The following is a 20,622-nucleotide window of genomic DNA, read 5'->3' on the forward strand; positions in this document are numbered from 1 at the left end:
AAAATTGGCAATGGATTGTTTAAAAGGAACCGAAAACAGTTCTAAATCATCCAGAACTGTAACTTCCAAAAGACATCAGTTAATCGTTAAGGGTATAGAGAATAGCAGCTCAGTAGTCTCATGAAGACAGAAATCCCAATACAATATTAGACATCGATGAGAGTTTTTGAAGAGCAGCAGCGGTTATCCAACCTTTATCTACATACTCTGTAGCATTTCCTCCTGAGGAGTCCCTTTGGCAATCACATCTCAGGAAGGATATAATGGAACTAAGGACCAGCCAGAGAAGATCCGCTAGACTGGGAGGGGGGATGGCAGTCCTGGTGAAGGAGTGGAGATCAAGAGGCCGAGTGGCCCTTAATCTAAAAAGACCGTGGTTGAGCGCAGTCTTGTTCAAGAAATTCTAAAATTCTAGAAAGAGAGGCAACCTTTGATAAAGTTTGAGATAAGTTTGGAACAAATGAAAAGAAGGTCATTGTGGGACTTGAGTAACTTCAAGTAGCAGCGTAGGCGTAAATTGTTTTTGTGAGTTCAAAAGGATTTGTGAAATTTCTGAATAACAGTCACAGACAGCTGATAAGAAAAACTTTAAGACTGATGTCAAGATTGAGCTTGGGTGCCTTTGTTAGCAACAGAGCACTAGAATAGAGATAAGGACCAGGACTAGATTACAGTGAATGGCTCTTGATAGAGTAGAGGAAAACTTATTCCTATTTAGCAGTGCTTCAATAAAATAAAACAACCAAACACTTAATTTGGATTTTTTTTTTGAGAGAGAGGAATAAGATAAAGATTTTTAACACACCTTTCTAAATGAAAACCTAGAGTCAAACGTTTTAAGTGAATAAAGTACTTTTTAAAAATGCCTGGGTGACTCAGTCGGTTGAGCGTCCGACTTCGGCTCAGGTCATGATCTCACAGTTTGTGAGTTCGAGCCCTGTGTCGGGCTCTGTGCTGACAGCTCAGAGCCTGGAGCTTGCTTCATGTTCTGTGTCTACCTCTCTCTGTGCCCCTTCCCCACTCATGTTGTCTGTCTGTCTCTCAAAAATAAATAAACGTTAAACATTTTTTAAAATAAGATAAAATAAAAACAAAGTCCTTATAAAGTATACTTGTGTAAAGTTTAGATTGCCTGTCCTTATAAACCTCGCATGGGACAGAAATGACTGGTCATGGTCAGATTCTGCCCTAGTCCCATCACCACATTTAAGTTGGGGTGTGTCCTTGACAGCAAAATTAAAACATCAAATGACAATTGCATGTTCCATATGTAAAGTTTATCATTTGCTAAAGGTTCCCAGAGATTTTGACTTCTTTTAGTGAAAGAGATGCCGGTCACAATTTGCTGACACTGTTTTACACAAGGAAAGGAAAAAAACCTAATTGTATCCTTCGGGGGCGTCAACAACTTGAGTGGGTAGGTCAGTAGAACGTGTTTTCTGCAGATACTATTAGCGTTTTCTGCATGATGTCTTAGTTCACAGCATCATCACGGACTTAGGGATTTATGCCTTTTTTGGATTTAGCTGATTTCATCTACTTTGTTGTAGATCCGATCATGCCTGAGGCTCAAATTCTCATAACGGGGCCGACGGAGGGCCCGTCAGGGTTCTTCTTTTTCCTTCTTAGCACCAGCACGAACATCTTGGAAAGCATCTGTGCTTCTCGGTAATATTATGTCTCGCTGATTTTGTTTCTGTCCCTGCTCCAAGGCTTGGAGTCAGTTACTGCCTTGGCAGCATCGGTTCCTTTCAGTGACAAGTAGCACTAGAAAGCAGCATCTGGGTGTAAAGACACGCACTGTTTGTAGGCAGGATGATACCGGAGCTTGTTTGGGCCCATTTCGGGTCAGGGTGAAGAAAAGTCATTGTCAACATTTTTCAGGTTGCAAGTTCATGTTGGTGTTTTTCAGCGTAAACTGAAGTCCTGTCTTATTTCTGAAACCTTTTTAGCTTATCTTCTTTTTCAGGCTGCTCACTGTTCTTTTCTCGGTCAACCATTATCTATATTGCTCTGTTGAACCATGAGTTTAAAAAGCTCTTGATTTGTTTGTAATGGTTATTTATTTTTGAGAGGCAGAGCACGAGCAGGGGAGGGGCAGAGAGAGAGGCAGACACAGAATCCGAAGCAGGCTCCAGGCTCCGAGCTGTCAGCACAGAGCCCGACGTGGAGCTTGAACTCACGAACCGCGAGATCATGACCTGAGCCGAAACAGGACACCCGCGCGCTCCTAAAAGGTTATTTAAATCACAGTGTTATGTAAAGCTTTAGAAACCTCTCTTACAACAACAGTTCCATCTTTTAACAGTTTGGATTAAAGTAATATCCCATATTAAACTCATACTTCTTCATTTCAACTGGGCTTTACAAAGAATACATGTGTTTCAAAATGAGACAATTCTGTTAGGTAAATCAGGGTTGTATAGTGACCCTATGGGCCTTCTTTCTTTTTTTCTTGTCTTAGGCATTTTCCATCATGTGATAGCTTCAACAGACACAATTCTGATTATTTGAAAAGAAAAACCCCACAAATCTACCCCCAAAAGAACACTGGGCCATGATACAAGCCGTAATACCTAGTACTTCTGCAAATACAGGGGATGGTGAGGTGCCCCAGAAACAGACTTTTGAGATTTTATTGAAAACTCATTACATTTTCATTTCATGAGTCAAAATACAATGTTTGCTTTTAGTTCATTTACATTTTTTATTCTTACTACTTTTTACTTTTGCTAAGTCCGTTTTAAGGTTGGACTTCCATTTCTCTAGGCCTTGAGAGAAAGACAAATTCAGATACTCATGATGGGGTGCTTCTGTATTCTTTTTTTTTTTTTTTAATTTTTTGTTAACATTTATTCATTTTTGAGAGAGAGAGAGACAGAGCATGAGCAGGGGAGGGGCAGAGAGAGAGGGAGACACAGAATCTGAAGCAGGATCCAGGCTCTGAGCTGTCAGCACAGAGCCCAACGCGGGGCTCGAACTCATGGACTGTGAGATCATGACCTGAGCTGAAGTCGGAAGCTCAACCGACTGAGCCACCCAGGCGCCCTGGGTGCTTCTGTATTCTTTCATGTTGTAGAAGTACACATTTGCACACAAAAATTGGTTTTTGTATCGGATTTTTGAAAATAAAAAACTACACGTAATTGAAATCCTTTTTGCAGTCCTTTCTCTCAGAGGTAACTATTGTCTTATAGTTAGTGCAGATTCTTCCTTTGAAAGTCTGAATGTTTCCCCTAGGTGTGCATGTTTGCGTTAACAATGAATAAATGGTGTTTGGGTCTTAAGATTTACATAAATGGCATTATATGGTATAGAGCATTTTGTTACTCACTTTTGCATCAAATGTTTTTATTTGAGATTTTTTCCATGCTGATGTATGTAAATTTATCTCATTCTTTTCGGTTGCTATGTTGCATTTCATCGTAGGTATATGCCTTAATTTCTCTCTCCCTGGATAGATGTTTATTTAGGTCACCATTTTTTTGTTCCCTTAACCAATGCTTTATTGAACACCTTCATATTCCCTTAGGTACATGTAGAATGATTTGAAAGTATATACTTAGAATTGGATGCTGAATTGTAAACCAAATATATTGTTATTCTGTATAACTAAACTATTCTTTAGAGTGTGCCAGTTTGTGAGAACTCTTATTTTCCCATACAAATTCTTGTAGTTAGGCTTTTTAATTTTAGGCAACCTGATGGTTGTAGTAACTAATCATTATTTCAGTTTGCATTTCCCTGAACACTAATAAGATTGAGCATCTTTTCATAGTTTATTTGTATTTTGGTCTTCTCATCTGTGAATCTCTTTCATTCTTTTTTTTATTAAAAAAATTTTTTTATGTTTATTTTTGAGAGAGAGAGAGAGCGAGCATGAGCGGGGGAGGGGCAGAGAGAGAGGGAGACACAGAATCCGAAGCAGGCTCCAGGCTCTGAGCTGTTAGCACAGAGCCCAACGTGGGGCTCGAACCCACAAGCCGTGAGATCATGACCTGAGCTGAAGTCGGACGCTTAACCGACTCAGCCACCCAGGCGCCCCTGTGAATTTCTTTTAAAAATGAGGGGCGCCTAGGCGGCTCAGTCCATTAAGTGTCTGACTCTTGATTTTGGCTCAGGTAGTGATCTCACAGTTTGTGAGTTCGAGCCCTGCCTTTAGCTCTGTGCTGACAGTGCAGAGCCTGCTTGGGATTCTCTTTCTCTCCGTCTCTCTCTCTCTGCCCCTCCCCCACTTGTATTTCCTCTCTCTCTCTCTCTTCCCTTCTCTCAAAATAAATAAACTTTATAAAAAATAAAAATGAAACAACAAAGGAAGGTAAAACTTGGCGTTCCTTTTATTCATTCAATGAGAGCGTCTACTCTGTGCTAGGCACTGGGTTCACACTCAAGATCCATTAGGAAATAAAACAAAGCCTCACAAGTCAAACAGAATTAACAAAAAAAAATGTAAGAGAATGTTAAAGAGAGACACTGTATTCCAGTTTTAGCCGGAGCCCCAAAGGCCAACAACAGCAACAAGGGCCAAGTCTTCCCTTGCATCGTAGAGCCAGTTGTTAGACCCTCTGGGCAGGACTTGGCAATAGATGGAAGTCACTGCCAGCTTGGGCATTCACCCGCCTGAGGCCTGTGAAAGGAAGCAGCCGAGGGGCTGCGAGAAGCATGTCTTCGGGGAAAGATGCTCCTGTTCCAGGCATCCCTCCAGAATGTGTACGATGCTGATGCTCTAGGAACGGCTGACATTGCTCGGGCAGAATGTGTCACATGGGAAGAGCGAAGAGGTGGAGTACAGAGCCTTTTGGAACCAGTACCGACCGGAACGGGCAGAAGTGGGTGAGCCTGCCAAAGAAGGACTGAAGACTGATCCAGGAAGTGGGAGCAGACCTTTGGTGTTCCATCGAAAAAGTCATTGCCACACCCAAACTTATCTAGGTTTTTTTTCTCCCGTGGTATCTTCTGGGAGTTTCACAGTTTTGCATTTTATACTGAGGTCTGTGTTCCGTCTTGAGCTAATTTTTGGGAAGGGTGTAAGGTCTGCCTGACCACTGTATATCGAGGCCAAATCTCAGGATTGTGGTGAGAAACCCTGAGGAATGAGGTCACGTTTCCCTCCAGGGCCAACTGCGTGTTTCTTAGCAGATTTGCTCCCTGTCTGTGGTGAAAGTGGTGGATTCCCTAAACTGAGCGATCCTTTCTTTGTCACGCAAATCAGTGACGCAAATGCCCCTGTGGGACCTGGGGTCTGGGAGAACCAGCACGTGGATGCCGGTGATCATACTGCTTGATTTGCTGTGCGCCAAAGAAAGTCCTGTCTCTCTGACCCAAGAACCACATATGAAACATTAATGGTAATGAACGTATTAGCTCATATGGAGGGTAAAATCAGATTACCAAACTGACAGTTGTATGATGAAAATTAGAGAGGCCTAGGCCTTTTGAAAACTATTTTGTCCAAAGGTTTCCCAAAGAAGACTGTGAGGAAGGGAACAGAAACAAGAGGTAGTAACAGGGTATTTAAGATATTGAGGAGTAGAAATGTTTTTGAGGCAGTTTTTTATGTCATCTGTGACTTCACACACACACACCTGTTATATAGCTAATGCTCCAGGTTGGTTTGGAAAAGGAGAGGACAGTATTTCTTTTCTGAAAACTGTGTTAACCTTGTCTTGAAATGAGTATAAGCTGTTTCCCGGGGTCAGAAACAGTCGCACACAGATCTCCGTAATCTGTGCATGTGGCCCACACTTTTCAGATGGCAGCCTTTGCTGCCAATGTAGATAAGGTTTGTTGCATTTTGGGGGGAATGATGTTTGCTATTTATGTTTCTGTTTTCCTTCTCAATATATCTCTTGACCAAAGTCTGTAATGGTCACTTTTCCATATCACCGGAGGGTGTAAAAGCCTTTAGGAGTGTTCGTGTGAAAGTAGAATGAATTAGTAGGCCAAGGGCAGCTAGTGAGAGAGACAGTCCTGGGCAAAGGATTGTGCAGATATTATATACATTGCTGCCTTTATCCTACTGTTTTCTCGTCCTTGATTTGTTGGCTGACTCCTTGAACACGATGGAATTAGAGAATACATTCCCCAGTCACGTGAATTGCAGCTTTTCAGAAAGGCGAGCCACAGAACAATTTTATCCTGACCTGATGTCATTAGATTCTAGAGTCTGCTGTCATCACATTCCGTGTTATTGCCATGTTAATTCCACGTGGAGCTTAAACATTCAGTCTTCTGACCTGTTCCACCTACACAGGGCATTTTATGGCTTAAGGATGATGGCTTAGAAAGGAAGGGAGAGATTTACTTTGGATTAAATTCAACATGGGAAAATGCTTAAGGTAAGCCTTTAGAAGGAAAAAGAAAACCCACTGTTACATATGTCTCACGTGCTAAAGAACACTGAAGCATTCATAAACCAAGCTTTATCGCTTCCTTTGGTTTCCCATAGTAACTGAATCTCTGGAATATGTGGATATTTATCTACAGTTTTCTCTCTAGAGAGGTCCCACTTCATCCATTGTGGTTAACATTTTAAAATGTAGTAGTCAACAGGGCATAAATTTATTCTACTTAACTCCTTTAAATATAGTAGTTCAAGAGCCTCAAACAGATATTATGATTTGAAACAGGAAGACCTACCCTTTCCTTCAGGGGAGACTTTTGTTCTCCAGCCCTCTCGTATATTTCCCCTGATCTTTCTTTTTGCCTGTTTCCCTGAGTCTTTCAACTTATCTTCCCCCAATTTAGTAGATTGGGCAGGTATTGTGTTGGTAGAGATAATCTTTTAGACTAGGGCATTCCGTGGGGGTACATCTGGGTGACCATGAATTCAGACGCCATTATTTTCTCATTCCCCATTGTTTCCATATTGATAAAGTGGATATTATTCTTCAGGAGCCTTGGCAGGTTTCCACCTCTGCTCCCTACTTTTTTGCCTCATTTGACACTTTTCTCACTCTAGCCACTGCAAAGACGACCAGAGCTTGCTACCAAATTATCCTGCAGATCAAGTTACTTCAGACCACCGGCACCTTGGATTCTCTTCCATTACTCATCGAACTATATCTCTTGATCCTAAAAGAACCCGTCTATCTGCAGTATGTAAAGTCAGTTCACGCAGAGGAAGTAAAAATTTATCTTCTTCATCAAGTGCATCTACTCACTCATCTTTCTCTGGAAGAAAATATTCTTTATTTGTGAAATTTCAGAAAAGCGGTATTTTCCCCGACTGTCAACAAAGTAGAGCCAATTTTGATTCTCAAGAAAAAAGCAGCTTCAGTGATGTAAAATTCTCCTCAAACCATTTTGGCCTTAGGTCCCAAAGACTTTTCTCTGCCCCTAGACTTAGTATAATTTCCTGTTACGAGAGCACTAGTTTTTTTGATCTTCAATCAAGATGTCATAAAATCTTTAATACAGATGAAGTTGAAACCGTTTCTAAAAGCTCAAGTATGACTAGTGCTGAAAAATATATAAGCTCTTGTTCTCCCAAATATAACATTAGGTGCTCTATGAATTTTGAAGCAAAAGCTAACTCTTCAACCCATCAGAACACTGTTGATGGAAGCATCTACCAACACAGCACGGCCACCTTACTTTCTCTTCCCACTATTTTCTATTCCTGTCAACAAGGCAAGATTGCTACTGATACCGAAGGAAGAGGCCAATCAAGGAAAGTTTCCTTTCATCCTGGTTCTCAAAGTCACTGTATCTTTCATTTTCCACCTAGGATTCAATAGCATCCCTCTCAAAGAGTAACTTCCCCTGTTTCTCTGTCATGTTGGATTTTCTTCACTTTGTAAAAATGCCACCAGCCTTATCCCACCTCAGAATGACATTGCTTCAGATTCCGTGGAAGATGAAAACATTGCTATTTCATCTCAAGATGAAGACACATCTTCATCTATTACAGTTCCTAAAATAAGGTCGCCTCAGACTTTGCCTCTTCTTCGAAGGGTAGCTCAAAGCAGAAATTTTACCACCAGGCATGCTCCATAGTCCATGGTATTCATTGCTCAAGTTCTCACAGAAATCTGTCTTCCTAAATTTCACTGCATTTTTGGGGAAAAAAAGACCTTCATGTTGCATTCTAAATTTAACTGTAACTGCTGTCATTTTTTTGAAAGATAGTTTATTGACATTATTGGAGTTTGGAAGTCAAAGGTTATTAATCTGTTTCTGGCTTTTAACAAATTGCTTACAAATTGACTAGTCTCAAATTTCTGGGTGATGATCGTAATTATTTCTGTGATCTGAAAATAATATCAAACATTGATATATAGATCTTCTAAATGTATGACATTCTTTGAGAGTTTTAACATTTTCTTTTATCCTACTCTAATCATGAGGGACAGTATTCCTACCATGTCATCTCTAGAGCTATATTCCGTAATTCGCAAATTTTCATTTATATTAGCCTTGTTAGCTGCATTTCTCATGCCAGACATCCCCCTGACAGATGATATTTTTACTAATATAAGGATCAAATTATAAATACAAACATATTATAATGGAAACATGTAGAATATTTCAATATTGAAACCAGTTATTTTGACTAAATAATTTTCATATACATTTGTGTGTGCATGTCTGGGACTTCAGAGAACTCGATATCAGAGGTAATAGATTCATAGATTAGTCGTTATTTTTTTTTTTAATTTTTTTTTTAATGTTTATTTATTTTTGACCGAGAGAGAGAGACAGAGCATGAGCGGGAGAGGGGCAGAGAGAGAGGGAGACACAGAATCCGAAGCAGGCTCCAGGCTCTGAGCTGTCAGCACAGAGCCCGACGCAGGGCTCGAACTCACAGACCGCGAGATCATGACCTGAGCCGAAGTCGGCTGCCCAACAGACTGAGCCACCCAGGCGCCCCAGTCGTTATTTTTAAAAGTGAATATTTTTCAGACTTTTTCCAAAATTTTTATTAAAAAATTTTTTTAAATAAAATTTTTATTTTAAAAAATGTCTCCCGAAATTTTATTTTTGAGTAAATATTTTTCAATTTTTTCACACTGTATTAAAGTTTATAAATGTTTATCAGAATAAGTAATGAATGGAAAACGAATATAGGCCATTAAAAATACTTAAGTTAGAATATAGCTGGTCTTTGTAGAGGAAAGGAATTGGCATTATTTTCAATTGTATGTCATGATAAAATGCCCCCTAAACCTATATCATTGGGCTAAGATGTTACTTTTACTTTTGCGTTTTTCTCCTCCTTTTAGCATGTATCTTAAAAAAGTTTTTTTTCTACTTCAGTTTTTTATTTGTGGTGAAATACACATCACATAAAATTTACTGTCTTAACCATTTTTAAGTTTCGTGGCATTAAATACATTCATATGGTTATGCAACCATTATCACCATTTATCTCCAGAATTTTTTTCATCTTCCTAACGGAAATTCTGGACCCAATAAACAATCATCTCCCACTCTCCCATCCCGCAACCACCCTTCTACTTTCTGTCTCTGTGAATTTGTTTCCTCTAGAAGTGGAATTATATGGTATTTGTCTCTTTGTAACTGGCTAGTTCACTTAGCATAATGTCCTCAGCGTTCCTCCATGTTGCAACATGTGACAGTTTCCTTATTTTTTAAGGTTGAGTAGTATTACTTTGAATGTATATACTTATTTTACTTATCTCTTGATCTGTTGATGGACACTTTTGTTGTTGCTTCTACCTTTTGGCTGTGATGAATAATGCCGCTATGAGCGTGGGTGTACAAAGATCTCTTCAAGGCTCTGCTTTCAGTTCTTTTGATTATATATCCAGAAATGGAATTACTGGGATTGTATGGTAATTCTGTTTTTAATTTTTTGACGTACTACCGTATTTTTTCCATAGCACAGAGGCACCATTTTATGGTCCTCCAAGAGCTCACAAGGATTTCAGTTTCTCACATCCACACCAACACTTGTTCTTTTCTAGTTTTTGACAGTAACCATCCTAACAAGGTGGCATCCTATTGTGGTTTGCATTTCCCTAATGCGTAGTGACATTGAGCATTCTTTCATGTGCCTTTCATGGCCTTTTGTATATCTTCTTTGGAAAAATATTCCTTCAAACCCTTTGCCCATTTTTTAATTGGGTTCTTTGCTTTTTGTTGTTGAGTTGTAGGAGTTCTTTATATATCCTGGATATTAATCCTTTATCAGATATATGATTTACAAATACTTTCTCCCATTACGTGGGTTGCCTTTCACTTGTTGATTATGTCCTTTGATGGACAGAATTTAATTTTAATTTTGATGTCTAATTTATTTTAATTTTGATGTCCAGTTTATCTATTTTGCTTCTGTTGTCTGTGCTTTTGTTGCCATATGCAAGAAATCATTACCAAATACAATGTCATGAAGTTTTCCCCTATGTTTTCTTCTAAGAGTTTCATAGTTTGGATTTTACATTTACTAAATGATCCATTTTGAGTTAATTTTTAATTTTTGCATATAGAGGGTCTAATGTCATTCTTTTGCATGTGAATATCCAGCTTTCCCAGCACCATTTGCTGAAGAGACTTCCCTTTCTCCATTGAATAGTCTTGCCACCCCTGTCAAAAATCATTTGACCATATATGTAAGAGTTTATTTCTGGGCTTTCTGTTCTATTGATGTATATGTCTAACTTTATGTCAGCCCACATTATTTTGATTACTGTAGCTTTGTAATAAGTTTTAAAATCAGGAAGTATGATATCTCCACCTTTATTCTTTTTCAAGGTTGTTTTGGCTATTCGCAGTCCCTTGAGATTCCATATGATTTGTAGGATGGATTTTTCAACCTTTACAAAAAACATTGTTGGAATTTTGGGAGGGATTGCACTGAATCTATAAATTGTTTGGGTATTATTGACATCTTAACAATATTAAGTCTCCAAATCCATGGCATGAGATTTCCAATTGAGTCTTCTTTAACTTTTTTCAGCAATGTTTTATAGTTTTAAGTGTACAAATCTCTCATTCCTTTGTTAAGTTCACTCCTAGGTATTTTATTCTTTTTGATGTTATTACAGAGTCATTTTCTTTATTTCCTTTTCAGATTGCTTCTTGTTAATGTATAGAAACAACTGGTGTTTGCAAATTGATTTACATTCTGAAACTTGGCTGAGTTTGCTTATTAATTCTTTGTGTGTGTGTGTGTGTGTGTGTGTGTGTGTGTGTGTGTGTGCGCGTGTGTGAAATCTTTAGGTTTTTCTACATATAAGATCATGTCATCTGCTAAGAGATAATTTTGTTTCTTCCTTTCTGATGTAGGTATCTTATTTCTTTTTCTTGCCTAATTGATCTGGCTAGGACTCCTAGTACTGTACTGAATAGAAGTGGCAAAAGCAGTCACTCTTGTCTTGTTTCTGTGGTTAGAGGAAAAGCTTTCAGTCTTTCACCATTGAGTATAATATTAGCTATGGGCGTTTCATAAATGGCCTATAATATGTTGAGGTAGTTTCCTTCTGTTGCTGGTTTGCTACACATTTTTATCATGACTGGGTGTTGAATATTGTCTGGTGCTTTTTTCTGCACCAATTGAAATGCTCACATGTTCCCCCCCTCCCTTAATTCTGTTAATGTGGTATATCACATTGGTTTTCATATGGTGAACTGCCCTTGCATTCCTACTTGGTCATGGTGTATAACCATTTTAATGTGCTTTCAAATTCTGTTTGCTGTTATTTCTTTGAGGATTTTTGCATCAGTATTCATCAAAGCTGTTGGTCTGGTTTTCTTATAGCATATTTGTATGGCTTTGGGATCGTGGTAATAATGACCTCCTCATAGAATGAGCTAGGAAATATTCCTTTCTCTTCAACTTTTTGGGGAGTTTGAGGAACTAGTTAATTCTTTAGGAACTAGTTAATGTTTTGGGGAGTTTTAGGAACTAGGTCATGTTTGGTGATCCTGGGCTTTCATTTGTTAGGAAGTTTTTGATTACTAATTCAATCTCCTTATTAGTTATAGATCTGTTCGGATTTTCTGTTTCTTCCTGATTCAGTCTTAGTAGGTGGTATGTTTCTAGGGATTTGTCAGTTTCATCTAGGTTATCCAGTTTGTTGGCACGCTATCCTTGATGGTACTCTCTTATAACCCTTTTTATTTCTGTAAAATTGATAGTGATATTCCTCTTTCATTTCTGATTTCAGTGATGTGATTTTCTATCCTTTTTTTCTTAGTTCAGCTAAAGGTTTGTCAATTTTGTTGATCTTTCTGAAGAACCAATTCTTGGTTCCATTGATTTTTCTCTTTAAAAGAAATTCTCTATTATGTTAATTTCTGCTCTCATCTTTTTATTTCCTTTCTTTTGCTAACTTGGGGTTTAGTTTACTCTTCTTTCTCTAGTCTCTTGAGCTGTAAATTTAGATTGTTGATTTTATATCTTTCTTTTTAATGAAAGCATTTATAACTATAGATTCCCCCCTTACCACTGCTTTCACTGCATCCTGCACACTTTGGTATGTTGTGTTTTTGCTTTCTTTTGACTCCAGATATTCTCTAATTTCCCTTGTGATTTCTTCTTTGACTCATTTGTTGTTTAAGAGTGTGTTGTTTAATTTCCACTTATTTGTGGATTTTCTAGTTTTCCTTCTGCTGTTGACTTACACTTTCATTTTATTGCAATCAATAAATATGCTTTGTATGATTTTAAATCTTTTAAAATTCATTAAGACTTGTTTTGTGTAATATATGATGTACGCTGGGGAATGTTCCATGTTCACTTGAGAACAATGTATTCTTCTGTTGTTGAGTGGACTATTCTGTATTTGTCTGTTAGGTCAAATTGTTCTATAATGATATTCAAATCCTCTGTTTCCTTATTGATCTTCTATCCGGTTGTTCTATCCATTATTGAAAGTGACATATCAAAGTCTTCTACTGTTATTATGTTGCTGTATATTTCTCCTTTTAATTCTGTCAATGTTTGCTTCATATATTGAGGACCTCTAATGTAAATATATGAAGAATATTACATATTCCTCGTCAATTGAGTCTTTTATTGAGATATAATGTCCTTCTTTGTCTCTTGTAAAGTTTTGACATAAAGTCATTTTTGTTTGATATAGCCAACCCTGTTCTCTTTTGGTTATTATTTACATGAAGCATCTATTTCATCTTTTTACTTTCAACCCATATGTGTCTTTAGTTCTAAAGTGAGTCTTTTATAGACAGCATATACTTGATCCTGGTTTTTAAAATCTTTTCTACCAGGGCACCTGGGTGGCTCAGTCGATTGAGCATCTGACTTCAGCTCAGGTCGTGATTTCACAGTTCATGAGTTCAAGCCCCACATCAGGCTCTGTCCTGACAGCTCAGAGCCTGGAGTCTGCTTTGGATTCTGTGTCTCCCTCTCTCTCTCTCTCTGCCCCTCCCCAGCTGGTGCTCTTTCTCTCTCAAAAAAAAAAAACAAAAACAAAAAAAAACCAAACAAACTTAAAAAAAAAGAAAAAATCTTTTCTACCAACCTGTGTTTTTTGATTGGAGAATTTAATCCATTTACATTTAAGTTAATTACTAATTAATTGGTAATTTAAATTAATGACCAAATAATTACTAATTTAAATTGATTAATAGAGATTAACTTACTATTGCCATTTTATTATTTGTTTTCTATATGTCTTATAGCTTTTTAATCCTTCATTTCTTCTGTTACTACTGCCTTACTTTGCATTTACTTGAGGTTTTGCAATGACACATTTTGATTCGCTTCCCATTTCCTTTCATGTGTATTCTGTAGATATTTTCTTTGTGTTTACCATGGGCACTGCATATAATATCCTAAAGTTATAACAATCTATTTTAAACTGATACCAACGGAACTTCAATTGCATTCAAAAGCTCTTCTCCTTGGGGTGCCTGGATGGCTCAGTCGGTTAAGCCTCTAACTTCGGCTCAGGTCATCTCATGGCTCCTGAGTTTGAGCCCTGCATTGGGCTCTGTGCTGACAGCCCGGACCCTGGAGCCTGTTTCAGATTCTGTGTCTCCCTCTCTCTCTCTCTCTCCCCCCACTCCCACTCGCGCTCTGTCTCTCTCTCAAAAATAAATAAAAACATTAAAAAAAAAAAACCTCTTCTCCTTTGATAGCTCCACCCCTCATTTAGTTATTGATATCACAGATTATATCTTTATATATAATGTAGCCATACAGATTTATCATTATTTTATGCTTTTTTCTTTTAAATACTGTAAAAGAATAAAAAAGGAGTTATGAACCAAAATTATAATAAAACCAAAATTATAATAAAAAACCAAAATTATAATAAGTTTATCCATGTATTTACCTTTATCAAAAACTTCATGTTTTCATATGGCTTCAAGTTGCTGCTCATGTCCTTTCATTTCAACTCGAAGGACTCACTTTAGCATTTCTTGTAGTACAGTTCTAGAGGTAAAGAACTCAGCTTTTGTTTATCTGGGAATGTCTTAATTTCTCTCTTATTTTTTGAAGGTCAGTTTTGCTGGATATAGAAGTTTTGGGTGACAGTTTGTTTTTTCTTTCAGCACTTTAAATATATTATCCCACTGCCTTCAGGCCAGAAGGTTTCTGCTGAGAAATCCATTCATAATCTTATTGGAGATCCTTTATATGTGATAAGTATTTTCTTTTGCTGCTTTCAAGACTTTTAAAATTTGTCTTTAATTTTCCACAGTTTGAGGGTTTGTCTTGGTGTGGATTTCTTTGGATTTATCCTACTTGGAATTCACTGAGCTTCTTATATTTGTGTATCTATATCTTTCTTTAAATTTGGGGAGTTTTTGGCCATTATTCCAGAAAATAAGCTCTGTGTCCCTTTCTCTCTTCTTCTGGTATTCTAATAATATGTATATTGGTCTGGTTTATGTTATTCTGCAGAGTTTCTTAGGCTCTGTTCACTTTTCTTTATTTCTTTTTTTTTTTTTTTTTTTTTTTTACTTTTCAGATTCATCAATTTAAAATAATCTGTCTTCAAGTTTGCTGATACTTTATTCTGCTTGTTTGAGTATGTTGTTGATCCTCTCTAGTGAATTTTTTAAGTTACTTATTTTATTTTTTCAGCTCCAAAATTTGTTTGATTTAAAAAAAATAATTTCTAGCTCTTTGTTGATATTCTCATTTTGTTCATATATTGTTTTCCTGATTTTCTTGTGTTCTCTCTCCATGTTTTCCTTTGGCTCTTAGAGCATACTTACCACCATTGTTTTTAAAATTGTTGTCTTGTAAGTCTAAAGCCTGTATTTCTTTAGAGTCAGGTTCTGGAAATTTATTTTGTTCATTGTTTTGTTCATTTATTTTGTCCATCTTTCCCTATTTCTTTCTATGGTTCATAATCTTTTGTTGAAAATTACAAATCTGAAAAACAGCCACCTAGCCTGGCCTTTGTAGATTGACTCCATGCAGTGGAAGACCCTCGCTAATTAGCCCAGTGCAAAGGCTTAAGGACTGTCAGGTCTTTTCTAGTCATTAGTTTTCCCTGGGCCTGTTTGTGTGTATTTTCCTCCTAATTATCCTATATACATGACTTTTTACATATGTATTTAATTTAATTAATTTTAATTTTATTCAATTTTGTTTAATTTTATTTTTTTGAGTGGGGGCAGAAGGAGAGAGAGAGAGAATCCCAAGCAGACTCCATGCCCAGTGTGGAGCCCAACATGTGGCTTAATCTCACAACCATGAGATCATGACCTGAGCTGAAATCAAGAGTTGGACACTTAACCGACTGAGTCACCCAGGCATCCCTAAATATCTTAATTTCAGTGAGCCTTACCCCTGTTTTTAGATCTCATTGTGTTCCTCTCCCCATAATCTCACAAATGCACCCACGAGTTTGCAGACTCCTGTAGTTCTCACATGCCACGGTGCCTGCCACTGATTTTAGCAATCTCCAGTCTGATATCCAATGATGCCTTCATTTCTGTCTAAGCTCTAAGGCAAGCAAAACAGAAACCAGTCTCTCAGGAAGCCATCAGACATGCCAGGACATTGCAAACAAGATCCACTCTTTTCCTCCTGTCCCAAGGGAGGAGCTGGGAATTGGACAACTTCTTCCCGTCTATGCTGTATGATGCCAGGGAGGGGTGAGGCAAGGGTGAACAAAAATGCCAGGAAGTTTCCTACCACTGCGAGTATGGCTTGTTCTTGATTTGACATTCACTTTGTTGTTGCAAATCTTTGACTAGCTTCTAAATCTCCCACAAAGCCGTTTCATTCTGCCTGTTGTTCATCTAGTGTTTCCATGTCAGAATGAGAGCCTAGAGCTTCCTATCCACCATCTTGCTGACATCAGTCTCTCTTGGTGTGTATCTTTTGGAAAAAAAATGTTGGAGGGAATGAGGTGTTAGGTAAGGCTGAACAAAAGGAACTGATCAGGGTGCCTGATGTGGGGGATGACACGGTGCTATAGCCAGGCATGTTTTTGCCTGTTCTGATGCCGCTCACTACTGATATACTTTTGTAAACACACTACTTTCTTTTCCTAGAAAATAATGTCATTTTCTCTTTAAATAGTGCAGTGATACCTTTAGAGATGCTATTGTTGCTATCGAAGCAAGTAATTGATTGTGCAGAAGAAATGAAGGCGTAGGGGAAAAGGCCTAGTTCTTATTCAAATTGGGAGCAATAAATAGGGCCAGAAAAGTACATGAAATGACAAACGTTTGTAAGTAAATTTGACATTTTAAGGTGGGACTCTCCAGACCTGCTAAAAGAAAATTCTGACATCCGATAATCTATGAACTGCCTTTCCCCGGCCTAGTCCAGATCTGAGCTCTAACCCCAAATTAACACATGTTCGAATTTTCCCAGACCTGTTTAGATATGCCCTGTTTTTAAAATTTGCTTTTAAAACTTTTTGATAATTTTTGATAAATGCCCAGTTAGAAGTAGAAGATTACTGTCCAAAGTAGGAAAACAGTTTCCCCACACTTGAGTGTTTCTAAATGTGGGGAAGAGACTAGCCTAGATGTTCTCTTTTGTTTTATTGACCAGTTTGTCTATTGCTATGCCATTACCACGTTGACTTCTTGTAGTTTTATCCTTTATACTACAGCACTGATGGCTGTTATTTAAAAGTGTCTTTGCTCTTCTTGTACTTGCCCTTCCATATTGATTTTAGAGTCAGGTAAGTTCCATAGGAAAAAAAAAAAACATTGTGGTTTTGACTGGAATTGCATTAAAGTGTAGTTAAATTTGGGGCTATATGAAATTGGTTCAATGTTAAGTTTTCCTATCCATGGTATCTTTTTCTAATTATTTAGATATTCTTAATGTCACCAAATAGTATTTTTATAATTTTCTATCGAAAAGTAAAAACAAAAACCAATGTGGAATTTTACCCTAGGTACCATGTATTTTCCCTGCTATTGTAAACATTATAATTTATGAAGCTACATTCTCTAACTTGTTTTATAGATATAAGAACATGATTGGTTTTCAAAAATTGATCATAAATGTTGATTAGCTTTGTGTAATTTTTCTTCTAGAGTTTTTTCTATTGAATAAACTCCAAACTTCTGTTTCTTCTTTCCCAATGCTTATAATTTTTATTTGTTTCCTTTTAATGTGCTAACGGGACCTGCAGTACATTGGTGATTAGAAGCAACAATATTGAACGTCCTTTTCTATTTCTTATTTTAAGGAGAATGCTTCTAATGTTTCATCATTAAGTGTGAAATGTATTATAGTTATTGGCATATAACTCTTACTGTGTTCAGAAGACCCCTTCTATTCCTTATTTATGGGTTTGGTATTCCTTTGTCCTAACATGGTATTATTGCATTTATTGAAAAAAAAGTTTCGGTAACCGCTGAAATGATCATGCAGTTTTTCTAATTCTACTTGTTGTGCTAGAGAAATGTTCTAATATTAAGCCACGCTTGTAATTCCTGGGAGAAATCCAGTTTGGTTATGATGCATTCTTTCACGTTTGTTGCAGTTTTTGGTTGATATTTGTGATATCTCTGATACCTTTGGTTGATATTTTTACATCTGTATTTATGTGTGGAATTGGTCCATAATTTTCATTTCTTACACTATCTTTGTTTGATTTTGGTGTCAGTTTTATCAGCTTCAAAAAAGGAGCTAAGAGGTTTTCCCTCTTTTTGAATTCCTTGCAAGAATTTGAATAAATCTAATTCTTTGGATATTTGATAGAATTCCCCTTAAGGGAAATTGATTCTCTCTCTCCCTGTCTCTCTTTCTCTCTCAATCTGTGGTGTGTGTGTGTTGAAATAGATTTTGGTTTAATTTATTTAATGGCTATAGGACTATTCACATTTTTGTTTTTTCTTATAAAAATAAAGTCCTTATTGAGTATATTACTCATATACTATAAAATTCACTCTTTTAAAGTGTATAATTTGGTGGGAGTTAGTTTATTCACAGAGTTATATAGCCATCACCACTCTCTAATTTCCAAACAGTTTCATTATTCAAAAGAAAACCCTGTACTGTGTATGCATTCATTCTCTCCTCATCCTCAGGCCTTGTCAACCATTATTCTACTTTCTGTTTCCGTGGTTTTGCTTATCTTGTACATTTCATAAAATGGAATCATAATAATACGTGGCCTTTCACTAAGTAATGTGTTCAAGGGCTGTTATGTCATATCATACAATAGTACTTCATTCCTTTGTATTACCAAATAATATTTCATCGTTTATTCATTTTGTTTACCCTTTCATCTGATGATGGGTATTTGGGTTGTTTTCATTTTTTGGCCATTATGAATTAAGTTTCTATGCACATTCCTATACAGGTTTTTGTGTGGACATATGTTTTCAGCTCTCTTGGATGTGTACTTAGGAGTGTAATTGCTGAGTCATATAACTCCATGTTAAACATTTTGAGGAACTACTGAATTGTTTTTCCAAACTTGATGCGTGTGCATTTTACAGCCCCATTGGCAGTGTAGGAGAGTTCCAGTTTTTCCATATTCTTATCAACAGTTGTGATTGTCTTTTTTATTTTAGCCATCCTAGAAGCTATGAAGTGATATTTCACGGTGGTTTCGATTTTCGTTTCCCTAGTGACTAAAGATGTTGAGCATCTCTGTGTGTTCATTGGCCATTTGTTATCATCTTTTGATGAAATATCTGTTAAATCCTTTTTCCATTTTTAAGTTCAGTTATTTTTTTTTATACAACTCTTTTTATTATTGAGTTGTAAGATTTCTTTATATATTCTCTATGTAGGTCCCTTATCAGATATATGATTTGTAAGTATTTTCTTCCATTTTGTGAATTATCTTTTCATTTTCTTGGTGAAAAAAAATTGCTTTGAAGCACAAATTTTAATTTTTTTAAAATTTTTTTTTTTTAACATTTATTTATTTTTGATACAGAGAGCATGAACAGGGGAGGGTCAGAGAAAGAGGGAGACACAGAATCTGAAACAGGCTCCAGGCTCTGAGCTGTCAGCACAGAGCCCGATGCGGGGCTCGAACCCACGGACCGTGAGATCATGACCTGAGCGAAGTCGGACGCCCAACCGAGCCACCCAGGCGCCCCGCAAATTTTAAGTTTTGATAAAATCTATCTTGTTTATTTTTTCTTTTGTCACCTGTGCTTATAATGTCATATCTATGAAATCATTGCCTAGTCTATGGTCACAACTATTTACTCCTGTGTTTTCTTCTAAGTGTTTTACAGTTTTAGCTCTTACATTTAGACTTTTGATCCATTTTCAGTTAATGTTTATATATGGTGCGAGGTATAGGTTCAACTTCATTCTTCTGCATATGGATATCAATTTGTCCCAGTACTATTTGTTGAAAATAAAATTATTTCCTCCACTGAGTTGTCTTGGTACTCTTGTCAAAACAAATTGCTCATAATAAACATAAGGGTTTATTTCTGGACCCTTAATTCTTTTAAAAAAAAAATTTTTTTTTTAATATTTATTTATTTTTGAGACAGAGAGAGACAGAGCATGAATGGGGGAGGGGCAGAGAGAGAGGGAGACACAGAATCGGAAGCAGGCTCCAGGCTCCGAGCCATCAGCCCAGAGCCTGACGCGGGGCTCGAACTCACAAACCACGAGATCGTGACCTGAGCCGAAGTCGGACGCTCAACCAACTGAGCCACCCAGGTGCCCCTGGACCCTTAATTCTTAATAGGCCCTTAATCTCTATTCCATGTCTATCAGCCTTCTGACAGTACTGTCTTGATTACTATGACTTGATAGTAAATTTTGAAAATTTCAAGTGTGAATTCTCTGACTTTGCTCTTATTTTACAAAATTCTTTTGGCTATATTAGGTCCCTTGCATTTCCATATGAAATTTAGGATCAGCTTACTCATTTCTGGGGGAAAATGTTACCAGCTGAGATTTAATAGAAACTGCTTTGAATCTGTAGGTAAATTTGGGGAGTGCTGCCATCATCATAATACTAAATCTTCTGATTCATGAGCATGAGATTTCTTTTCATACATTTAGATCGTATTCTTTAATTTCAACAATGTTTTATAGTTTACAGTGTACAAGTCTTGCACATTTTATGTTAAATGCAATCCTAAGAATTTTATTCTTTTTAATAATACTGTAAGTGAAATTGTGTTCATTTTTGGATTGTTCATTGCTAGATTTACAGAAATACAATTGACTTTTGTAAGTTGATCTTCTATCTTGTAACCTTACTGAACTCGTTTATTAGTTCTAAT

The 20,622-nt window shown here is 37.0% G+C and overlaps 1 protein-coding gene across 7 annotated transcripts in view; it reads left to right on the forward strand.

Annotated features, from left to right (window-relative positions):
* RMDN2 (regulator of microtubule dynamics 2) overlaps positions 1 to 20,622 on the forward strand; it is a 76,964-nt gene that overhangs the window by 10,491 nt on the left and 45,851 nt on the right. The window contains exons 1-2 of one of the 7 annotated variants that reach the window (XM_081795210.1): positions 6,182 to 6,338; positions 6,962 to 7,681. The exons of 2 other annotated variants lie outside the window; for them this stretch is intronic. In XM_081795210.1, coding sequence (XP_081651336.1) covers positions 6,322 to 6,338; positions 6,962 to 7,681 — 737 coding nt within the window. In that variant the 5' untranslated portion in view covers positions 6,182 to 6,321. 4 more of the 7 variants (XM_081795208.1, XM_081795209.1, XM_078444792.2 and 1 more) reach the window with 4 other exon arrangements.

Source organism: Panthera onca, chromosome A3 (assembly GCF_046562875.1).
Source record: "Panthera onca isolate mPanOnc1 chromosome A3, mPanOnc1 haplotype 2, whole genome shotgun sequence".
Lineage (NCBI taxonomy): Eukaryota > Metazoa > Chordata > Mammalia > Carnivora > Felidae > Panthera > Panthera onca.